The sequence below is a fragment of the Nothobranchius furzeri genome, chromosome 16, assembly GCF_043380555.1.
Source record: "Nothobranchius furzeri strain GRZ-AD chromosome 16, NfurGRZ-RIMD1, whole genome shotgun sequence".
NCBI classification, from domain to species: Eukaryota; Metazoa; Chordata; class Actinopteri; order Cyprinodontiformes; family Nothobranchiidae; genus Nothobranchius; species Nothobranchius furzeri.
This window is the reverse complement of record NC_091756.1, coordinates 34,566,059-34,585,628: the sequence shown is the minus strand read 5'-3', so window position 1 is coordinate 34,585,628 and position 19,570 is coordinate 34,566,059. Positions and strand designations below refer to the sequence as shown.

Below are 19,570 nucleotides of genomic sequence, written 5' to 3'. Positions count from 1 at the left end.
TAGAAGATCATCAGGGGGTCTTTTGTTCCCTCTTCGGGGGGAAACTCCCACTGGGTTCAAATCTGGGACTCTCCACCATTTGACCTCAGAACTGAAGAAGCCTCTCGGATGAGAGGTGAAACGTCTTCAAGCAACTCAAAGAAGTCAAGACATTTTTCTTTCAAAGCTCATTAGACTCCTCCTACTGGTTGTGCAGCACCAGGCTAAAGACCAAAGGTGACAGATCATTTGCTGCTGTGGCCCCCAGACTCTGAAACTCTCTCCCCTTGAGCCTGAGATCAGTGGACTCAGTGGTCTCCTTCAAAAAGCAGCTGAAGACTCACTTGTTCAAGCTGGCTTTTGTATGACCTTGTTCACTCTCTCTTTATTCTGCTCTCCCCACCTATTCCACCTTCCTCAGGATCCACTGATTTCCTTCTTTCCTATTCACTCTCTCTCTTTCCTAACATTTTTTCTTTTAAATCCCAATTGTCTATTTTTGCTCATTTTCAATATATTTTTAAACCTTTTCTAAATGTTCTTTTATATTTTTACATTTTTTGTTTTTGTGAAGTGCCTCATGATTTTTATCTTGAGAGGTGCTATAGAAATGATATTTTCTTCTTCTTCTTTTATGATGGTGCATTACGATGATGTATGTATGTTCTCTAGGGGTGATGATTACATTTGCCACACTTTGTGTTTAACTGTAACGTAACACCACGGAATTACTCAAACAGTACAGCATATTCTCTCTCCTATCAGTTTTTTCCTCATTCCCAGAATTAAACTAATGCCAACCCCCCCAGTTCTCAGTCACTCTCCTCACCCATAAACCTCCAGCCCTCTATTTCTACATTCACGACTGTGGATTTGGCCTTGCGTAACCTTCTCAACTGCAAAAAAAAAAAAAAGATAAAACGATAAATCGTTATTACTCACCAGTGCATGGTGCAGCAGATTAAGCTTCTTATGCAAACTGATTTCAGATTAATTTACATAAGAGATGAACACAGAATAAAAGTTTAGAGCAGATGACTTGTTTGTTATTGAAACTTGGCATGTGTCAGCTCAGATTAAAATAATTAAGAATCAGCATTAGCATCCTCGCTAAAGGAAATTAAACCTGATCCTGGATGAATCGAGTGGTTTATTAGTTTTTAGTCACACAGATCCAACAAATACTCTGGCAGATTACCACACAATAGGATAAACGCTGCCTCGGCCTGTGACCCTTTAATATGACAACGATCTGTTGTACAGTGCAGTCTTTGAATGGAGGAAGATCCACGTAAGCTTTTGTTTATTTATTGTGACACTGTCATATGTTTTGCAGAAAATACACATAAATCTGACAGGATGAACAGCTTGTTTCTTTTCCAGTGTTCTAATTAGACAAGAACATCTCAAATAAACAATAAAACATTTACTAAATCGTGTTTTTTTATCAACATTTAACCCTAACATACTACATGTCACATTGAACGCACACAGTTTTTCAAAGTAAAGGTTAAATTAGACGGAATAAACATGTCTTTTGTGTAGATAGTTGACGCATAAGGGGAGACAGTTGTTTGTCAGTCAGAGAAAGGGTAGATTATTTACATGAGCAATAATAATTTAACAGGAAGAACATGCGTTTGTTCAGGTCAGAAGTTTTTAGAGTTTAAGTAACGAGGAAACGTCAGTAAAACAATTCAAGAGTCAAACCCAGTCTGATGTTTTTTTCAAGGGTGTTAAACACTTGATAATTAATACATTTGCAGTGGTCTTTTGTAGGAATACAAGTCGCCCCGGGGAACAAAGGTGTAGGAGACTATTTTCACATTCAGCCTGCATTAAAAACTCAGAATGATGATTATAATCAGAAATTAGAATAAAAAAACATTTTTTCAGTGTTCCACACCTTTTAGGACTGTATAAGTAGACTTTGTCAGCAAAATCAGAGAACTCAGTTTTGTACATTATAAAAATACTTTTTAAAATAAAGTTAGGTTGATTCTAATCAAAAGGCTTTAGTCTGTTTTAACATATGAAGTCAGCATTCAGACTCAGACTTTAATCTGTCTGTGGGTGCAAACCATGGACGTAGGTTATTTGGGGGGGGGGGGGGGGGCATGTACCCCCCACTTCATCCAATGTAAATTTTCCTCCCCTGCAATTTTTACTGTCCAAATACAATATTACGCTATGTTAAATAGACATTGGTTGAGCACTAAGACCAAGTGTTGAAGCCTGCTTCCCTTTAGACCCGTCCATAAGCTCATCTATTGGCTCTGCTGATACTTGCTAATGTGTGATTGGCCGTTCCTGCCACCTGTGTACCAGGCAGTTCTGCATTTCTGACACTGCATAAAAGAGCCTCCTGGCTGTAGTTTTATACATATTTTTGTATACTTACTGTACTGTATACTCTTTTAGGAAACCCCATCTGGTCCTCATGCTGACTGCACTAGCCTGGCCTCCTCCTCTGTTTAATTCTGCAGAGAGAAAGGGTCTGGGAACTCTCCTAAATAAATAACCCCACCCCGTGAGAATTCTAACCGAGCCAATCAGCGCTGAGCAGTGTACCACACACACCACAACGCCGAGCAGTAGCGGTTTTAGGCACGGGCAGACAGAGCAGTTGCCCGGGGCGGCATTTTTTCATGACATAAAAGGGGCGCACAAGCGCGGAGTAAAAAAAAAAAAGGAAATCTGCGCCGCACCGAGGTTTTCTATTATCTGTCATATGACAGTGTCTGGATTGGAAACGGCAAGTTGGCGCCCCCTGCAGTTGCAGGCGCTCCTGCTGACTGAGAACGTTCACGTGCTCTGTGTGTCTATGAAGAACAGGAAGGGGAGGGGTGCGGCGGGGGAATTCACCTCTGAGTCTTTCCCAAATGAAATGAGCGTGCAGGGGCTGAATCAACTGTATTAACATGGCTAAAGTCAATCACATCTTAACGTTCTTCCATATTTCATTCATAATATCATAAACACAGGCCTATCATTCTTTCAGGTTTCTCTGAATTGTGTGAAATGGCAGAATAAAAAAAGGAAAAACAAAACGATTTTGTGGTCTCCCCCCATCAAGGTCAAATTGTTTAGTCCCGACTAAAGGAAACTTACTGAGTCAGGAGCCAAACAGAAGAGATGCACATAAAAAGGCTAAAACCACCAGGTGCCCCCATTCAGGGGGAAAAAAAGAAAAAAAGAGCAGAAAGATAAAGGTATGTAGCTCTCATGATGCATGTGTTTTCAATTTTTTGAACCAGTTAACTGGGATTTTAACGGTTAAATGCGGTCAACTAATTGCTAACAGAGCTAATAGGGCTGAAATATTTAAACGAATATTCAAATGGTTTGAAAAAATTCCTTGAATCGGTTTTTACTGATTCAAACTAGGATTTGTTAAATGCTCACTGCAGCCCGTGGCCTGCCTGAACAACAACAAACACATGTTGATCATGTTCACATAATAATAAATAAAACAATTCTACAAGCAGAAGAAAACACCCCAGTCACCACTAACTATCCTGTTTATTTATTGCAGATGGCTGCACTGATTATTTTTTACATGATTTGTTCTGTAAAAGTTGGCATTTTTGGTAGTCTATAGTTTTTTATGTCAGTTTAAATTACAATTTCAGAGGCAATTCTAAAATATTATGGATCACGAGATCTATTGGAGATCTACCCCAACTTTTGGACTGCTCTGCCAGTCACTGTGGCTCAAGCTGAGAAGAGCTTTTCAAAACTTGATCAAGTCATACCTGAGGTCAGCTATGTTTCAGGGGCGGCTCACTAACCTGGCTCTGATTAGTATCAATCACTCAGTAGGGGAGCAGATTTCATGTGATGACATTATTGATGATGTTGCATCAAGGTTAGGTTTTAATTTTAGTTTGTGTTTTCTGTTCTAAGTGCAATGCTGTAGTGATTATCTTTAGTTTGTTATGTGATGACATTATTGATGATGTTGCATCAAGGTTAGGTTTTAATTTTAGTTTGTGTTTTCTGTTCTAAGTGCAATGCTATAGTGATTATCTTTTGTTTGTTATGTGTGAAATATTTTGCTATTTAGAATATTTATTATCTATTATGTTCATATATTCTTAATATTTAGTTATTGTTTGTTTTTGTATATTTGATTCTATATATTTTGATACAGTATATAATGTAAATTGCTTTACATTCTGACAACTTCATAGTAATTAATGTAAATATGTGCAACTTAGAAAAATGAATGTTCAATAGTCGTTCTAATAAAACATGCCTGTTTGTAGAAAACATGCGTGTGTTCATGCAGGTGGGGTGGTGTGGTGGTGGTGGTGGGGGGGCGGTTGGGGGGGGCGCTCAAAGGGGGCCTCGCCCGGGGAGTAATTCGATGTAGAACCGCCACTGACGCCGAGTTTGTCATAAACATGGCGACTGAAGCGGAGTTCGCTGCGGCTCTTTCCTCTGTTCTAAATGACTTGGACACGTCTTTAAAAGAACAAGCTAAAAGTCTTTCTTCTAAATAAAGATGTTTGCGTCGTCGCCAGACGCCATGTTTGATGACAGCAAAAACACTACAGCGTGATGGATGTCACACACAGCGACGCTCAGTTTCTCATAAACAACGGACAGTGGCAGAGTTCGCTGCGGATCTTTCCTCTGTTCTAAATGACTTGAATGTCTTTAAAACCACAACTAGAAGCGCTAAAATAATTTCTTCTAAAAAAAAGATGTTTGCACCGAATTAAACAGAGGATGAGTCTAGGCTAGGCTGTGTCCCCCTCACTTCTCAAGTCAAAACTACGTCCATGGTGCAAACCCAAAATATGTGCCATTCTGAAGGCTTCCTACAAGATAGTGTTTCATGACCTCTTCTCAATCTCTGTCTGTTAATGGGTCACTATTTTGATTGTATTTTGTTGCCGTCATTATGTATTGGTTTGATTATGCTTTTACTTGTTTTAATCTCGATTTTTAACTTTTTATGTGCTCCATGCTTAAGTGTTCATCACTTTGGGCTACGTTGACTTCATGAGCAAACGAACGAACGATAAAAAAGCAGGAATAACGTTTTAGTCACACAAAAATGGTGAATTTTTCTGTCAGAGTGCTTTAGCATGAGAAAATCTTGTTTTTCTCCTTAAACAATTGTGATCAGATCAATTAGGTTTATTATAGTTAGTAGGAATGCCTAGTTATAACTGGGAAGAGGTTTGTTGTCTCAGATTTTAAAAATAAATCTATGAACAGAAGAGTATTTATTTTTTATAGAAAACCATTAAAACCTGGTGGATTTTTGAGTTTAAAATGATAAATAAACAAACACGGTTTTATTCTCCGTCCTTTCCTTCTTTTTAGATACAATTAAAATCAGTGAAGAGAAGTAAGAAAATGACAAAAAGATTATGTAAAAAAATTCAGGCGTGTGAACTTTGAAACTTTTAAAACTAATTTGCATTAAACAGTCAAATGCAAACTGTAACCAAACCTCTCCTGTCAGCTGCGAGGAAGCCGATTACAGCTGGATCTGGATTATTACGTTCTATTATGTCAACACTCAGCTGGAAACCAGAGCATCATCTCCTGCAGACACACCGCTGACTCCGCCCTCCCCCTACGCTCACATACAACCCTGGATGCAGCCACACCCCCGACTCAAACATCCCTCAGACTTCCCAACAGGCAGGCAGGCCAGAGAGGGTCACTGCGCTCTGACGAGCAAAGCTGTCTTGGCTGAGGAAGGACGGGTCTGATTCTAAGAGGAAGAGTAAAAAAGAGAAGAAGGAGCTCCCAGCACCACAAGTGTCAGCCGAAGGACCTCAGGGTTCGTGTGCGATGCGTCTGACTGATCAGCAGGAATCATCAGAAGAAGGTGGGCGCACAAAGTCTCAATTTATTATTTAGGTTTTGGTTTATCTTTGCTCTCATTCCACCTAACTGCACATCACTCTCTACAACTCCTCTCTCAGAAATGAGCTTTGGTGCAGCGTGCATTTTCCTGCGAGGGGGGAAGAACATTGTAAGTATGATCCGTTCTATTTTAACGGGTTTCTGTTTGCTGATTGGATTAGAACTCACTGGGATTTTCAGCCTTTTTACTGGCGGCTCAGCCCAGTTCCTATTTGTCCCCTGTTGTTTTACTGAAGCATGCTGTGAAAAAGAAAAAACAAACAACGACATTAAAAGAATTTCCTGATCCTAACGTCTTTCTGTCTTCATGCAGTCGCGACAGCTGGCTGAAGACGAGATTGACGGTATGTTCAGTTCAGTTCGACCGGAGCGCATATGGAGGAATCTGGTTTTTGCTGCATCTACGTTTCTCACATTTGTGTATACTTCTGCAGAGCTGCGTGATGCATTCAACGAGTTTGACAAAGACAAAGATGGGCTGATCAGCTGTAAGGATTTGGGGAACCTGATGAGGACGATGGGATACATGCCCACGGAGATGGAGCTGATCGAGCTCGGCCAAAACATCAACATGAACCGTAAGTGTAAATAAAAGCTCGCTCGTGAAAGAAATGTTGTCACATGTAGCGAGACCGAAATGCACAGTGATGAAACCTTTGTTAAAATCTCGCGAGGCTCCAGCACTAATGGAGCATCTCTTCCCCCTCTAGTCGGTGGCAGAGTGGACTTTGAAGACTTTGTAGAGCTGATGGCTCCAAAGCTTCTGGCAGAGACCGCTGGGATGATCGGCGTGAAGGAGCTCAAAGATGCCTTTAAAGAGGTGAAAAGGAAACTGAAATCTCATTTCACCCGCTGTCCTACATCCCTACATCTATGAGATCCTGGACATAAACAACTCTTTGATCTTCCTGTTTTCTCCTTCCCTGGTTCCTGGGGTTAGTTTGACATGGATGGAGATGGGGAGATCACGACGGAGGAGCTGCGACAAGCCATGAACAAGCTGATGGGGGAGCACATGAGTCGCAGAGAAATTGACGCCATCGTCAAAGAAGCGGATGATAATGGAGACGGAACAGTAGATTTTGAAGGTTTTTGGTTTTGTTCATCTGCATCACACAGCAGCTTTAGATGACACCTCCCTGCATGCAGTTGGAGGAGATGTGATCAGAGTTGAATCTAATTGATATTTCCTTGTTTTTTACAGAGTTTGTCAGAATGATGTCCCGTTAGGAATTCCCGAGGAGGACGTCGGTTCACGATGTTTTAACATGGATGCTGTTTCCCTCAGACTCAGCTCATCACAGCCAACAATCAAATACTCAACAAACAACATCTCAAAGGATTCTGTCACTATGCAAAGATCGGGCTTTAAATGATGAACTTTTATAAATGGAAAAGTATAAAAAAAAGTGTAAAATAACTGGAAATGTGTTTTGTATGCAGAAGTCATTTTGGATAAGTTCACTGAGTTTTTGCTTTGTTTTTGAGAAATAAATGAAGACTCATGAAACAACACTGTTTATGCAGTTATTGTGAACATTTTGAGTTATTTTACGACAAATTTAAAAACTGTTCAAACACTATTTATTAAGTAATATTTTATTGGGTAACAATGATTTTGGGGTTATGGTTTGAGTTTTGTAATGATCCTAAGATCTACGTTGTCCAAGGCATTTGTCTCCTGGCTGTGTCCATCATGGAAAACTGTTCCTATAGGTAGAGCTGTTCCAGGGTTAGAGGCCCATGATGGGAGAGGGGGTGTTGGTGCCAAGTTTGGTGATTGGAGGATCTCAGCTTTTCTTTCAGTGGATGATGTTGTCCTCCTGGCCCCTTCAAACTGTTACGTTCAGCTTTGGCTGGGAGGTTTTCAGCCAGGCGTGACATTTTAGAATGAAGATCAGCATAAAATCTAAAGCTGTGGTTCTTGAGAAAGGTTTCAAATTAGAATATTGTGAACAGATTCAATATTGAAGAGCCCTGGTGCCACACTCTAATCAGCTAATTAACTCAAAACACCTGCAAAAGCCTTTTAATGGTCTCTCAGTCTAGTTCTGTAGGCTACACACTCATGGGGAAGACTGCTGACCAGACAGTTGTCCTAAAGACGACCATTGACGCCGTACTCAAGGAGGGCATCGTAGGCATCTCACCTGCCCTAGAGACTAAAAGGACTGGACTGCTGGTGATGGTCCAAAGTTATGTTCTCTGATTAAAGTAAATTTAGCATTTTCTTTGGAAATCGAGGTCCCAGTATCTGGATGAAGAGAGGAGAGGCACAGAATCCATGTTGTTTGAGGTCCAGTGTAAAGTTTCCAGAGTCAGTGATGGTTTGGGCCATGTCATCTGCTGGTGTTGGTCCATTGTGTTTTCTGAGGTCCAAGGTCAATGCAGCTGTCTACCAGGACGTTTTAGAGCACTTCATGCTTCCTGCTGCTGACCATCTTCATGGAGAAGCAGATTATATTTACCAACAGGACTCTGCACCTGCACACAGTGCAAAAGCTACCAGTACCTGGTTTACGTTTGTTCTTGATTGGCCAGCAAACTGGTCTGACTTTATATTTATAAAATTTTGCTTCATGCCTTAAATAAAAAAAAAACAAAACAAATGACAATCACAGAATCTGAAAGAAATTTAAATGCAGTTAGTGTTGATTATAATGATTATAACAATAATTATTATTATTTTTATACAACTATAATAAAAAGTATCTGCCTATATTTGATATGTGCTTTTCGTAAAATGGAAAATTGAAATGCCTTTTATGAAATAAAGCCTGTTGCTTCAATGCAGAAAACAAATCTAATCCATAAAGCCCAACATCCTGAGTAGTGGGTATATAAATATATGTAATAATCTATGGATTTATTGTTTCACAGAAGGGATTTGTGAACCAGAAACACTGTTGCTGCTGCTCCTCTTAGTATGGACAGACCTCCGCCCTTGTTTTCAAAGGACATCGGCATAAAGAGATTGTGGGACCTGGAATGGACAGGCCACTGATTTGAAAACAGAGCAGCTTATAGAGAAAAATATCAAAATTCACATATCATGGCAGTTGTGTAACCGCATTAAAGGCATTAAATGGATTAAGGAGGAAATACTCCAAATTCTAATGAAAAAACAAGAGGGAAGAGAAAAATCAAGACAAATATAGGACATAATCTGAATTTCTGCATTAGGTCTTTATGTTTCTAGCATTTCCATCCACTTCTGATCTGGGAACAATGGTATTTTCTCATTTATTTTTCAATTATAGTGTCGAAAAAGAAAGAAAAGAGGCTGGCAAAGTGGAGATTAAATGCCTGGGCGGAAATCTGGATGGTGGACAGGGACTTGGTGTGCGTTCTCACTCCGAATTCATCAGACAGACAGATGCTGTAGGACAGAGTGCTGGGCTTAAAACAGACAGACAGATGGGGCAAAGATGGGGCTTATAGTGCCAATTAACAAAAGTGAAGCAGATCTCTCTGTGAACCTAAACACATCTGTGAATGCTAATAAATAGGAATACAAGCAGTGATAACAAAAAGCTGAATTACTTCTTTTTTTTAAATATCTGAAATTCTGAGGCTCGTTTTAGTAGATTTTAGAAAGTTACTTTGCTTTCTGGCTTCTTAATGCAAACTTAGATGTGTCTGAAAATAATATGTTTATGTGTGGAAGGGCAAGGCTGACGAGGGCCAGAGGAAAATGATGTAATGCTCGTTGCTGTGCTGTTAATCTGATCCTTCCCTGATCCCCCTCCTGACATCTAGCATCAACCTTTTTTTGCATTAATCCACACTCATCTCTCTCTTGGTCACTCTCAATCCTGAGGAAGCCATTCTGCCCAGAAGCTCATTGCCATCCTGCCAGAACTGCAGTTTTAACCCTCGGCTGTCTTCATTTGCAGACAGATTTCATCTGTTAGTGGCCACACTGCCGCTAATCTTTCTGAGAAGAGTCAGATGAACGAATGAATACAGCTCGTCAGTCGTCAGGTCTTTCCCTGTTTAGTTCCAAGTTCGTTTCTGAGGGGTAGTTCCTTCTCACTTGGTGCTTGTTGCAGACAGCCAGCCTTTTGAGGGGCAGATATTTATATGTAAAATAAATAAATAAACACATAAACATACAGGCATCGGGGATGGAGTGGGCCTGCTCAACCTTTGGTGTCCCAGGTGCAGGAAGGTTCTCATTTATAAATATTCTAGGTGTCTTGTCAGTGTTTGGTTGTAAAAATAAATAATCATTAACATAAGAAGGGGTGTCTCTGTTCCTCCTTTCCCATGCACGCTTCATAGAGGGAGTCTCTTTAGTCTGAGAAAAAAACCTGTTTCATTCCCACTACAGCTGGCCTCCTGCACCATGTGAAGGTCAGTAGATCCTTCCATTTTATAACATCACATAAAGAGCATTGTGTAATACAGAACACTTTATTAAAGCTGTTGATCACCTTAGACTCTGTTTCTATTACTACGAGTTGATTGAATAATTCAGAATCTCGTTATTTTTAGAATTTAATTACTTCAGCTTGAGGAATTCAGGATAAAGTTAATTAAAGTGTTTTTGTCTACTTTAGGAAAACAAAGAGTAGAAGCTTACTGGTTAGACATCAGTGTCACTGCAGGTCACAGATCAGCTCTGAGAAGCATTTTCCATCTTAGCTCTTTCATAATGTACTCTCAAACTCGGAAGAACAACGTGGATTAGTAGTCATTTTGTAGATAGCTCTTAAAACATGATTTAATCAAAACACACTAACGGTTAGAATTAAACATTAGAGATAAAGTGTGTTTCCTTATGTGAAAGTGGTGACAAATTTACAGAGAAAAGTTTAATGGCTGTGGTGGATAGTTTTTTGTTTTTTGGTTATTTAGTCTATCATAAAAGAAAAAATGGGAGTTGATTTTTCTATTTCATATTTTCACAACGTTATACATACATTTATAAATGTTAAAGTTCCCAACTAAATATTTTGTTAGAAAGCTAAAAAATAAATAAATTCTAAGTTAAATATTTATTTTTAAAAACTAAATATTTTGCTCATACTTAAATATTTAGTTTGTAAAATAAATACTTTATTTTGAACTAAATATTTAGTTTACAAATTAACCATTTAGATCTGACCTAAATGGTTAGTTTGTAAACTAAATATTTAATTTACTATGTAAATATTTATTTTGGAGCTAAATATTAGTTTACAAACTAAATATTTAGCTCCAAATCAAATATATATTTTCCAAAATAAATATTGAGATCCCAACTAAATATTTTTTAGGGCTAAACCTAAATATTGTTTTTTGTAAACTGAGTGTTTAGCTCCAAAATAAATGTTGGGATATAAATGTTTATTTTGAAAATAATAATAAAACAATTCCTTTTCTGACGTGTAAATGAACTTTAAAACTCACTAAATATATAATTCAGCATTTGTTTTACCACTCTTTCCGTTACAACGTCTAACACTATTATTTTATGAGTTGACAGTGCAGAAAAAAAGCACTTTGGCTAGGCTAGGACCAGGACCATCGACATTACTATAGACCAGGACCAGTTAACGGAACGGAAGCTGAGAAGGGACATTTAGTGAGTTCTGCAGAAAGTGTACATTTGTGTGTCAGTCTGACAGAAACGTAGCGAATATAGAACAGCCGTGGTTTTCTTCCCTGAAAGGCTGGTAAGAGTAAATAAGAAAGTAAGACACCCCAACTTCAAATGTTTATTCTCTGATGTACACTTTAGCTGTGCCTATGTAGCTCTTTATGCTAGTTGGTTAGCGTAGCTGTTAGCAGCTAAAGCTATCAGGTTAGCATTACCAAAAATGTTTTGTGTGAACATAAAGTCCAAATGTGTATAAGGTGGGTTTAGATTAAAATAAATTCTGTAATGTTCTCTGGGAAGTGTCTGCTTTTAGGCAGCACATAAAAAGAAAGCTTTGTCCTGTTAGCAGCAGTATTCTGTTTCTGTAATTCATTTATTTGTCACTGGTAGGTTTTTATTCAAACACTTACACTTAGTTACTTTTGATAACAAATGCAAAAATTGACAAACTTTCGTTACTTCTGACCTGTTGAAGTCCTGAAGTTTCCTTGGCTGATCAGTTAGTAGGTTATTCCATAAATATCTGTCTAATAAATATTTACTATATAAATGTGATTATTGAATTATGTAATTAACAATGCCACATTTATAGATATTGTGAAAATGTGTCACCCATCAGTTGTTTTTATTTCTTTATTTTTTAACAGATCTCCTCAGATGTGGACTGGATCCAGAAGTCTCTCCTGGACTGTTTTATCCTCCATAAGTAGAAAAAAACTTTTAAACATTAAAAGCCTAAATTCTTCTCTCTACTCTGCCCCCCCGCCCACTAAGAGTCACCACTTCCTAACAAGCAGACAATCTGTTTATTTGCAGCCTTTTCCTAATTTCTCTTCCGTCCTCTGCCTGTCTGGTTCTGCTTCGTGTTCCGGCCCAATGGAGTTAAAGGAGGTTCTGGAGGTTCTGGAGCAGCTGGCTCCTCTGTCGCTGGCCGAATCGTGGGATAACGTTGGCTTACTGGTTGAGCCAAGCAAACATCGTGTGATTAAAACCATCCTGCTGACCAATGACCTGACTGAAGCGGTCATGGAGGAGGCTGAGGCTGTGAATTGTGACCTCGTCGTCTCGTACCACCCACCTTTGTTTCGGCCCATTAAGCGTCTGATTCAGAAAGACTGGAAGCAGCGGTTAGCCATTCGTGCTGTGGAGGCTGGGATCGCAATCTTTTCCCCTCACACTTCTTGGGATAGTGCTAAAGGAGGGGTGAATGACTGGCTGGTTGGGGGTCTTGGTAAAGAAATCCAAGAGTTACCTGTTAATGCATGTTTTAGCTTAAAGACTGCTATCAGTTGACTGTCTTTTCTTGTTTTGTTTTTATCCTTTCAGGCCGCGGTCAGGTGTCTGTGCTGAATCAGGCCCTCGGCGGAGCCTCCCACTGTCAAAAACTGGAGTTCATGGTTAGGAACGCCGAGGAGCTCAATTCTGTTGTAGAGGAGCTGAAGGCTTGTGGTGACGGAACAACTCTACAGTTCACCAGCAGCAGGTTGTTAGAAAACATGTCGCTGCACATGGAGATGATCTCAGAAACACGTTACATTTGGGTGCATTTTGGGGACAGTTTAGGAAAATACAACATGTAAATTCACTCCATAGAATCAGAAAGTTTGACAGGATGAGTCAAGTTTCACACTTTAATTTATTAATTGTTTATTTAATGCTTCATAAAACCAAAGTAAAATCATATAAATCCCAATACTGCGCTTTTTCAGTTCCCTGCACTGTGGTGTAACAGGCTCATTTCTCTCTTATAGACCAGACAGCAGCTGTGTCCATGTCAGTGTGACCTGCAGTGACTCAGCACTGACCTCTAGTGTCCAGACTCTGTTAAAACACAGCACACCCAGCCAGTCTCTTAGCATTTTGAAGCTGGAGAAGGTAGGACAGCTCTTAGTTCACTTATGAGAAAAGAATTTAACTGAATCCTGAGGATGACACACACACACACACACACACACACACACACACACACACACACACACACACACACACACACACACACACACACACACACACACACACACACACACACACACACACACACACACACACCAGTGATTTTCCACCTCTTGCTTCCCCTGCAGCCTCCTCTTATGGGTCACGGTCAAGGCCGACTCAGTGTTCTGGACCACCCAGTAGACCTGACTACAGCCGTCCAGAAAATGAAGTCCCACTTGGGTTTGAATCATCTCCGTTTGGCTCTGGGAGCGGGGAAGACCCCTGGTGAGGAAACACACTCCCAATAAACATTTGGAGCTATATTTTGATGACACATTTGACTTATTCTTCTTTAATTCATTTTTTATGGACTATAAATGTTCACATAAAGGCCTTTAATGTCACAACGTTTAGGGTTTACACGCCCAAATCACAAAGTGACAGGACAATCCAGAAAATGCTAATTAAAAACAAACAATAAGCCAAGTCCAAAATCTACTGTGGCTTTTTTTTTTTTTTGGTCAAATAAATAAGATTAGTGAACTCAGCTCTCAGATTAAATGTGTACTTCTGAATTTCAGGTTTGCAGCTAAAGATTTCTCTGTTTGTCGCTGCCATCTCAGTGTGTAGAAGACATTTTAAGACTGAGGAGGCTGTGTCTGTGGCTCAGTTTTCTTGTAAACATTCTGTAAAAGCTTCACTAGTGTGGAATCTGGCCTGTTCATAGGAATATTACTCCTGGAAAATAAATCCCCCTGAATTCAGCTTATGTAGCTCTACAGTTTAAAGTTTTTGATACAACTTTATTCCATTATGGTTGCTGGACTTAGAGCTGGTAAAAGTCTGGTTGGTGCTAAATATCACGATCCAATAACACCTTTTTATTATCCTTCACTTTAATGTTGAAGGTGGTGTGTGTTAGACAAATCCATCCATCCACCCATTTTCATCTGCTTATCTGGGGTCGGGTAACAGGGGCAGTAGCCTAAGCAGAGAGGCAGACTTCCCTCTCCCCATCCACCTGGGTCAGCCCCATTGGGGGAATCCCAAGGCGTTTCCTGGCCAGGGGAGAGAGTCCTAGTCCCTTCAGCATGTTCCTTTAGTTCTCCTCCGTGTTGGACATGCCTGGAAAACCTCACCAGGGAGGCGTCCAGGAGGCATCCTAACCAGATGCCCGAGCCACCTCGACTGGCTCCTCTTAATGTGGAGCAGCAGCGGGTCTACACCGAGCTCCTCCCGGATGACCGAGCTTCTCACCCTGTGTCTAAGGGAGAGCCCAGCCACCCTGCGGAGAAAACTAATTTCAGTTGCTTGTTTCCTCAATCTCGTTCTTTCGGTCACTACACAAAGCTCGTGACCATAGTTGATGGTAGGAACGTAGATCGACTGGTAAATCGAGAGCTTTGCCTTCGGGCTCAGCTCTCTCTTCACCACGACAGAGTGGTACAATGCAGATGCAGCACCAATCTGACTATTGATCTCACGTTCCAGCTTTCCCTCACTTGACCCCAAGATGCTTAAACTCCTCCACTTGGGGCAGGACTGACTCAAGACCATGTTTAATAAATATCTGTAAGAATTTAATCACTGGACTTACATTTGAATTAATCTGTTTGTACTTGATTAAACTCCTGTGTTGATTTGCGTTAGCAAACACAAAAACCGTTTTGCAGATGTTTAGTTAACATTGATGCTGCAATAACTGAGGGAAGTTTTTTAAGGGTTTTCGCAACATTGTCGTTAAGACTTGAGCAAAGCAGCTGAAAATCCTCGTCTCTCAGTCATAAAATAACTTTAGTCTATAGAGCTATTGAGTCTTTTTTGTGACGTTCCTTCCAGAGTCCATCGTGAGCTGCGTGGCTGTCTGTGCTGGATCTGGAGCCTCGGTGCTGAGCGGTGTCAAGGCGGACCTCTACATCACTGGTAAATGAGAAACGGGATGGGAAAGGTTTCAGAGGCACTGGAATTTACATACAATACATTTGACCTTCATAGATTCTTCCACTTAGCCACTCCCACACACAATAGTCAGCAAAGATGCGGTTCACTGAAAAAACGTGTTTTTTAGACTCTAGGACTAGAAAATCTGGACAGATCTACGTCACTTAGCATTCATGGACTCACAACGGGGTAGGATGTTGTTAGTTTAGCATCCAGGAAACAGCAGAGAACATCTCAGCTAGTTTAAGCTAACCATTAGCATTAGCAACTCCACCACACAGCAGAACTCCTCCTGGCTTGTGCTATTTGTGGAGAGTAAACATCAACATTACAAGTCAGTGATAGAGTCATGTTGCTGTTAGCCAATCATGGGTGAGATGTCCAAAGTAAGACCTCACAACCTGCCGTCTGAAGCTCGGCTGTGATGTGGGCGACTTTTGTTCTGAGAAATGGTGCAGTGACCACTGCAAATGTACTGATTAAAGAAGTAATCCACTCCTCTAAAGTCACAGTCGCACCACTCGCTCTCTCTGCTTTCAATCAGATTTTGTACCATCTAGCTGGAAAAAAATCAGTTATTTTATATCCATCCAGCCTAATTTTACTTAGAATAGTTTACTTTTGAATTAATTAGATCTGATTAGACCAGATTAGGTGTTTTCATTTGTTACTGGTACGTTTTTGATGTTTGAATTTCTTGCGGTGCTTAAAATGTGCAAAGAACAAGAAAGAAATCAACAAAATCTAATACTTGTTTAAACTATATGAAATTAAAGTCCTGTCCTTGTTTTGCTTTTTGAATATTTTACATTTTAAGGTTTGTGACGTTAATAAGTCCCATTCCTCAGGTGAGATGTCCCACCACGAGGTGCTGGACGCGGTGGCGAAGGGCACCAGCGTCATCCTCAGTGACCACAGCAACAGCGAGCGTGGCTTCCTGTTTGTGTTCAGGGAGAGGCTGGCCGTGCGGCTTCCTGACGATGTAACGGTGCTGGTGTCCAAGGCGGATAGAGACCCTCTGGAGGTTGTCTGACAGACTCGGATTTGCTCCAGTTATTTGACCCATGTTGATGTGAAAGTATCCAGGCTGTGCTTTAATCCACTGATTGTGAAAACCTGCTGTGATGAAGGGCGCTGTCTCGCTGCCACATTCACACACACGGCCGGCTGAGTCTCAACAACAATAGATCCCGGTTGATCAAAATAGATTGTACTTATTCCAGATGAGACGAAATGTCATCATCTGGCAAGTGAGAGTCGAAGATAAAGGATATAATCTGTAATTTAAATGCACAAGGGATCTATTTGGAGATGACACAGTGTGTTTTAATCCCAACAATCAGAGAGCTTGACCTTTTTTGTGTGGAATTTCTGGCCGCACAAATTTTCCCTTCCAAGAAGCCCGTAGGATGGAAAGTAATCCTCATCAGATTAGAGTTGGTTCATTATGAAGTAAGAAATCTTTTTTTAAGCTAAATCAGCAGCAGCTGAGTTAACTATGAGGATTCGAAGCCAAATGAGAAACAAAAGACGGGTGCAGCCTGTAAACCCCTATAAATGACCTTTAGACCTCTGTGAGCAAACGCAGGTGGACATCAAACTATTTAGCACATACGTGTCAAATCTCAGCCTCGTCGTAATCCTGAATCCTCGCTAACAGCTCGACCTCCCCCTGCTTTGCCCATAGAAAAATAAAAACAATCCAAACTGCTCCTGTTACGGTGTTTAACAGAGTTTTGTTGCTGCAGTGGCCCCGGCGCACCTGTCTGCTCGTAAACACATTAAGACTCATCCCACACCTCAACGCTCTCATCAAGCTCTCCATCCCAGCGTGGAGCTCACACCTCCACTTCCCCTCAGACCTCACTCACTTTTATCCGCAACAACAAACACAAATGGAGAAGGAAAACAGCAACTAGAACAACACGTAAACGCCGCTCGTGTAAACCGACTCCAGCTGTCACATTTTTATCTTAGCTGGAGAGGCTGCACGCGGGTCCACTTGGGACCTGTGGGCTAGTTGTCTTTGTTCCACTGACAGGAAGTGCTGAAGCCACAATTTATTCATGTGCTCGCTTGATTCATTAGATGTTACAGAATATTTAAGAGGATTTCGATGCTGATTCAAACAACAGAAGCAGGACAGGGAAGACGACGACTGAGATCCAATAAAATCACCAGATGACTACGAAAATATTTGTTCTGTTTTTCATTAATCAGCTCAACATGCTCCGTCTGTGATGGAAAACATCGTTCTCACGTTCTAGCCTTGGTGAATTGTCAGTGTTGGGTCCTAACCAGCTCCATCCTGCAGAGGAACACCTTTATAACACGGTTGTTTGAAGCAGTGGTTCCCGACCTTTTTCCCAAGGGACCCCGTTTTTTACCAGTAAAATTTTTGATGACCCCCTCCCATTCTCTCTTCCAGTACAAACATTATTAAGAAATGATAAAATTGTTCAAGCACATTTTAATATGCTTTGATTCAATAGATAGCAGTAATAGTAGGCTCCAGTACAGAACAAAGTCATTAACAAAACCAAACAGAGCATAATGTGCTTGACAGTTTGTATTACTTTTATGAACACATTGTTTCTTGTAAACACTGATAAATCAATCATTCCTTTCAATAAACGTTTGACACATAAAAAATACACTGAGCAAATGTACTTAAATGTGTATATTACTGTTTATACTAGATTATTTACTGTAAAGGCTGTGATTAATCAACCAGTCGTATCTTTAATGAACTTTTGACACTTGAAAATAAAACAGTGAGCTGAGCAAAATGTTCTTAAAAGTGTGTTACTTTTTCTGTACTAATTATTTCCTGTCTTAATATCAGTAATTTTTTCACTCATGAAAAAAATGTGAGTAAAATGTAGGCTATAAACAAGTAATAAATGAAGTTTCAACCCCTTAAAGTGGAGAGGTCCTGGCGACCCACTGAGAGGCTTTGGCGCCCCCTTGTGGGGGTCGGGACCCCCCAGGTTAGGAACCACTGGCTTAAAGGACTCCATCAGCGTTTGGAGGGACATGTAAACGCACTCTCTCCTACTGCTCATCTCAAAACATCCAGTTTCTTCCTTTTCTGTTTCCCAATGCGTACAGGCTTCAAAATAAAAGCTGGATTTATATGCCTATTTTTATAGGTAACAAAATAAACTAATATCAATTTTAACTTTTAAAACTTCAAACCAACCATAAAGGCAACAACACAGATTTATTTATCATATAAAACCAACATATCAGGGCAGACCAATATTAGTAAAGGGAATTTGGCTTAAGTCATGTTTATAAAACTTATTTGAAGACAATAATTCTTGATCTTAATGAGCTTGTTTCCAATATAGAAAACAGATAATATAATATAGAAAAAGTGTTTATTTACATTTTCAATATGTACTCATTTAGAGTTTGGTAAAAGCAACGTGTTTCAAAGGTCAACATCACTGAAGAAACATTTTTGATGATTTATGATTATAGCCGGTCACTCCGAGTTTTACTTGCAGGCTGAACATGAAGATAGTCTCCTACACCTATCTGCTGCGTTAGCTTCTGATAGAAAATAGACGGTGAACTCTAGGATTTGAAAATCCTGACTGATCTACGTCACACTGTCACTTATCATTCATGGACTCACCCAACTTGACTCATGACGGGGAACATGGGCGTAGTTTTGACTTTAGAAGTGAGGGAGACACAACCAGCATGAGGACCGGGGGAGGGGGTGTGTTTTTACAGTATGTTCTAATGGGAAACGGGCTTCAACATAAATGGTTGTTTTCCGATTGGTCCTAGTGCTCAACCAGTGTATATTTAATATAGCGTAATATTGTTTTTGGACGGTTAAAAGTGCAGGGGTCAAATATTGACTTCCATGACGGGGAAGGCTGTTGTTGGTTAAGTGTCCAGGAAACAGAAGAGAACGTCTCAACTAGTAGAAGCTAACCTTTAGCATTAGAAACTCCACCACACAGCAGAACTCCTTCAGGCTTGTGTTCTTGAGCAGAGTCAGTGGTAAAGTTGCATCGTGGTTAGTCAGTCAGAGGTAAGATGTCCAAATATCAGGAAATTAGACTCCAAATCCTGACTTCTGAAGCTACTTTCTGCCCCAGCTGACTGTTACATCCTCTAACAAGCGCACCGAGGTTTTTCCCTCAGAAAACAAATTCCTATTCAAAACGACTGTAAATGTATTAAAAACACAAGTAAATTTGACCTTTTAATTATTTGCAGCTG

General features: G+C 40.2%; 2 protein-coding genes across 4 annotated transcripts; both read left to right on the top strand.

Annotated features, from left to right (window-relative positions):
- The first annotated feature begins 5,653 nt into the window (after nucleotides 1–5,653).
- Nucleotides 5,654–7,380, top strand: cabp5a (calcium binding protein 5a). Its single transcript, XM_070545592.1, has 7 exons — nucleotides 5,654–5,830; nucleotides 5,928–5,977; nucleotides 6,182–6,212; nucleotides 6,303–6,446; nucleotides 6,579–6,688; nucleotides 6,809–6,956; nucleotides 7,073–7,380. Exons 1-7 carry the CDS (start codon nucleotides 5,794–5,796, stop codon nucleotides 7,096–7,098), a joined length of 546 nt encoding a protein of 181 aa, XP_070401693.1. The 5' UTR covers nucleotides 5,654–5,793; the 3' UTR covers nucleotides 7,099–7,380.
- A 4,013-nt stretch (nucleotides 7,381–11,393) lies between these two features.
- Nucleotides 11,394–16,582, top strand: nif3l1 (NIF3 NGG1 interacting factor 3-like 1 (S. cerevisiae)). Of its 3 annotated transcripts, XM_015963265.3 has the most exons (8): nucleotides 11,449–11,546; nucleotides 12,100–12,158; nucleotides 12,269–12,683; nucleotides 12,779–12,935; nucleotides 13,204–13,327; nucleotides 13,534–13,672; nucleotides 15,227–15,310; nucleotides 16,177–16,582. In XM_015963265.3, exons 3-8 carry the CDS (start codon nucleotides 12,329–12,331, stop codon nucleotides 16,359–16,361), a joined length of 1,044 nt encoding a protein of 347 aa, XP_015818751.3. In that variant the 5' UTR covers nucleotides 11,449–11,546; nucleotides 12,100–12,158; nucleotides 12,269–12,328; the 3' UTR covers nucleotides 16,362–16,582. The 3 variants fall into 3 exon arrangements, with proteins under 3 accessions (XP_015818750.3, XP_015818749.3, XP_015818751.3); XM_015963264.3 differs by having other exon boundaries at nucleotides 11,394–11,528; nucleotides 12,100–12,683; XM_015963263.3 differs by having other exon boundaries at nucleotides 11,408–11,546; nucleotides 12,100–12,683.
- Nucleotides 16,583–19,570: the final 2,988 nt, after the last annotated feature.

Excerpts from the sequence above, each read along its gene's own strand:
- nif3l1 (XM_015963264.3), top strand. The coding sequence starts at position 12,110 with ATGTGGACTGGATCCAGAAGTCTCTCCTGGACTGTTTTATCCTCCATA. Across the intron at positions 12,936-13,203 it reads CTACAGTTCACCAGCAGCAG|ACCAGACAGCAGCTGTGTCC; the intron begins GTTGTTAGAAAA and ends TCTCTCTTATAG. Across the intron at positions 15,311-16,176 it reads GGCGGACCTCTACATCACTG|GTGAGATGTCCCACCACGAG; the intron begins GTAAATGAGAAA and ends CCCATTCCTCAG.
- cabp5a (XM_070545592.1), top strand. The coding sequence starts at position 5,794 with ATGCGTCTGACTGATCAGCAGGAATCATCAGAAGAAG. Across the intron at positions 6,213-6,302 it reads GGCTGAAGACGAGATTGACG|AGCTGCGTGATGCATTCAAC; the intron begins GTATGTTCAGTT and ends ATACTTCTGCAG. Across the intron at positions 6,447-6,578 it reads CCAAAACATCAACATGAACC|TCGGTGGCAGAGTGGACTTT; the intron begins GTAAGTGTAAAT and ends TTCCCCCTCTAG.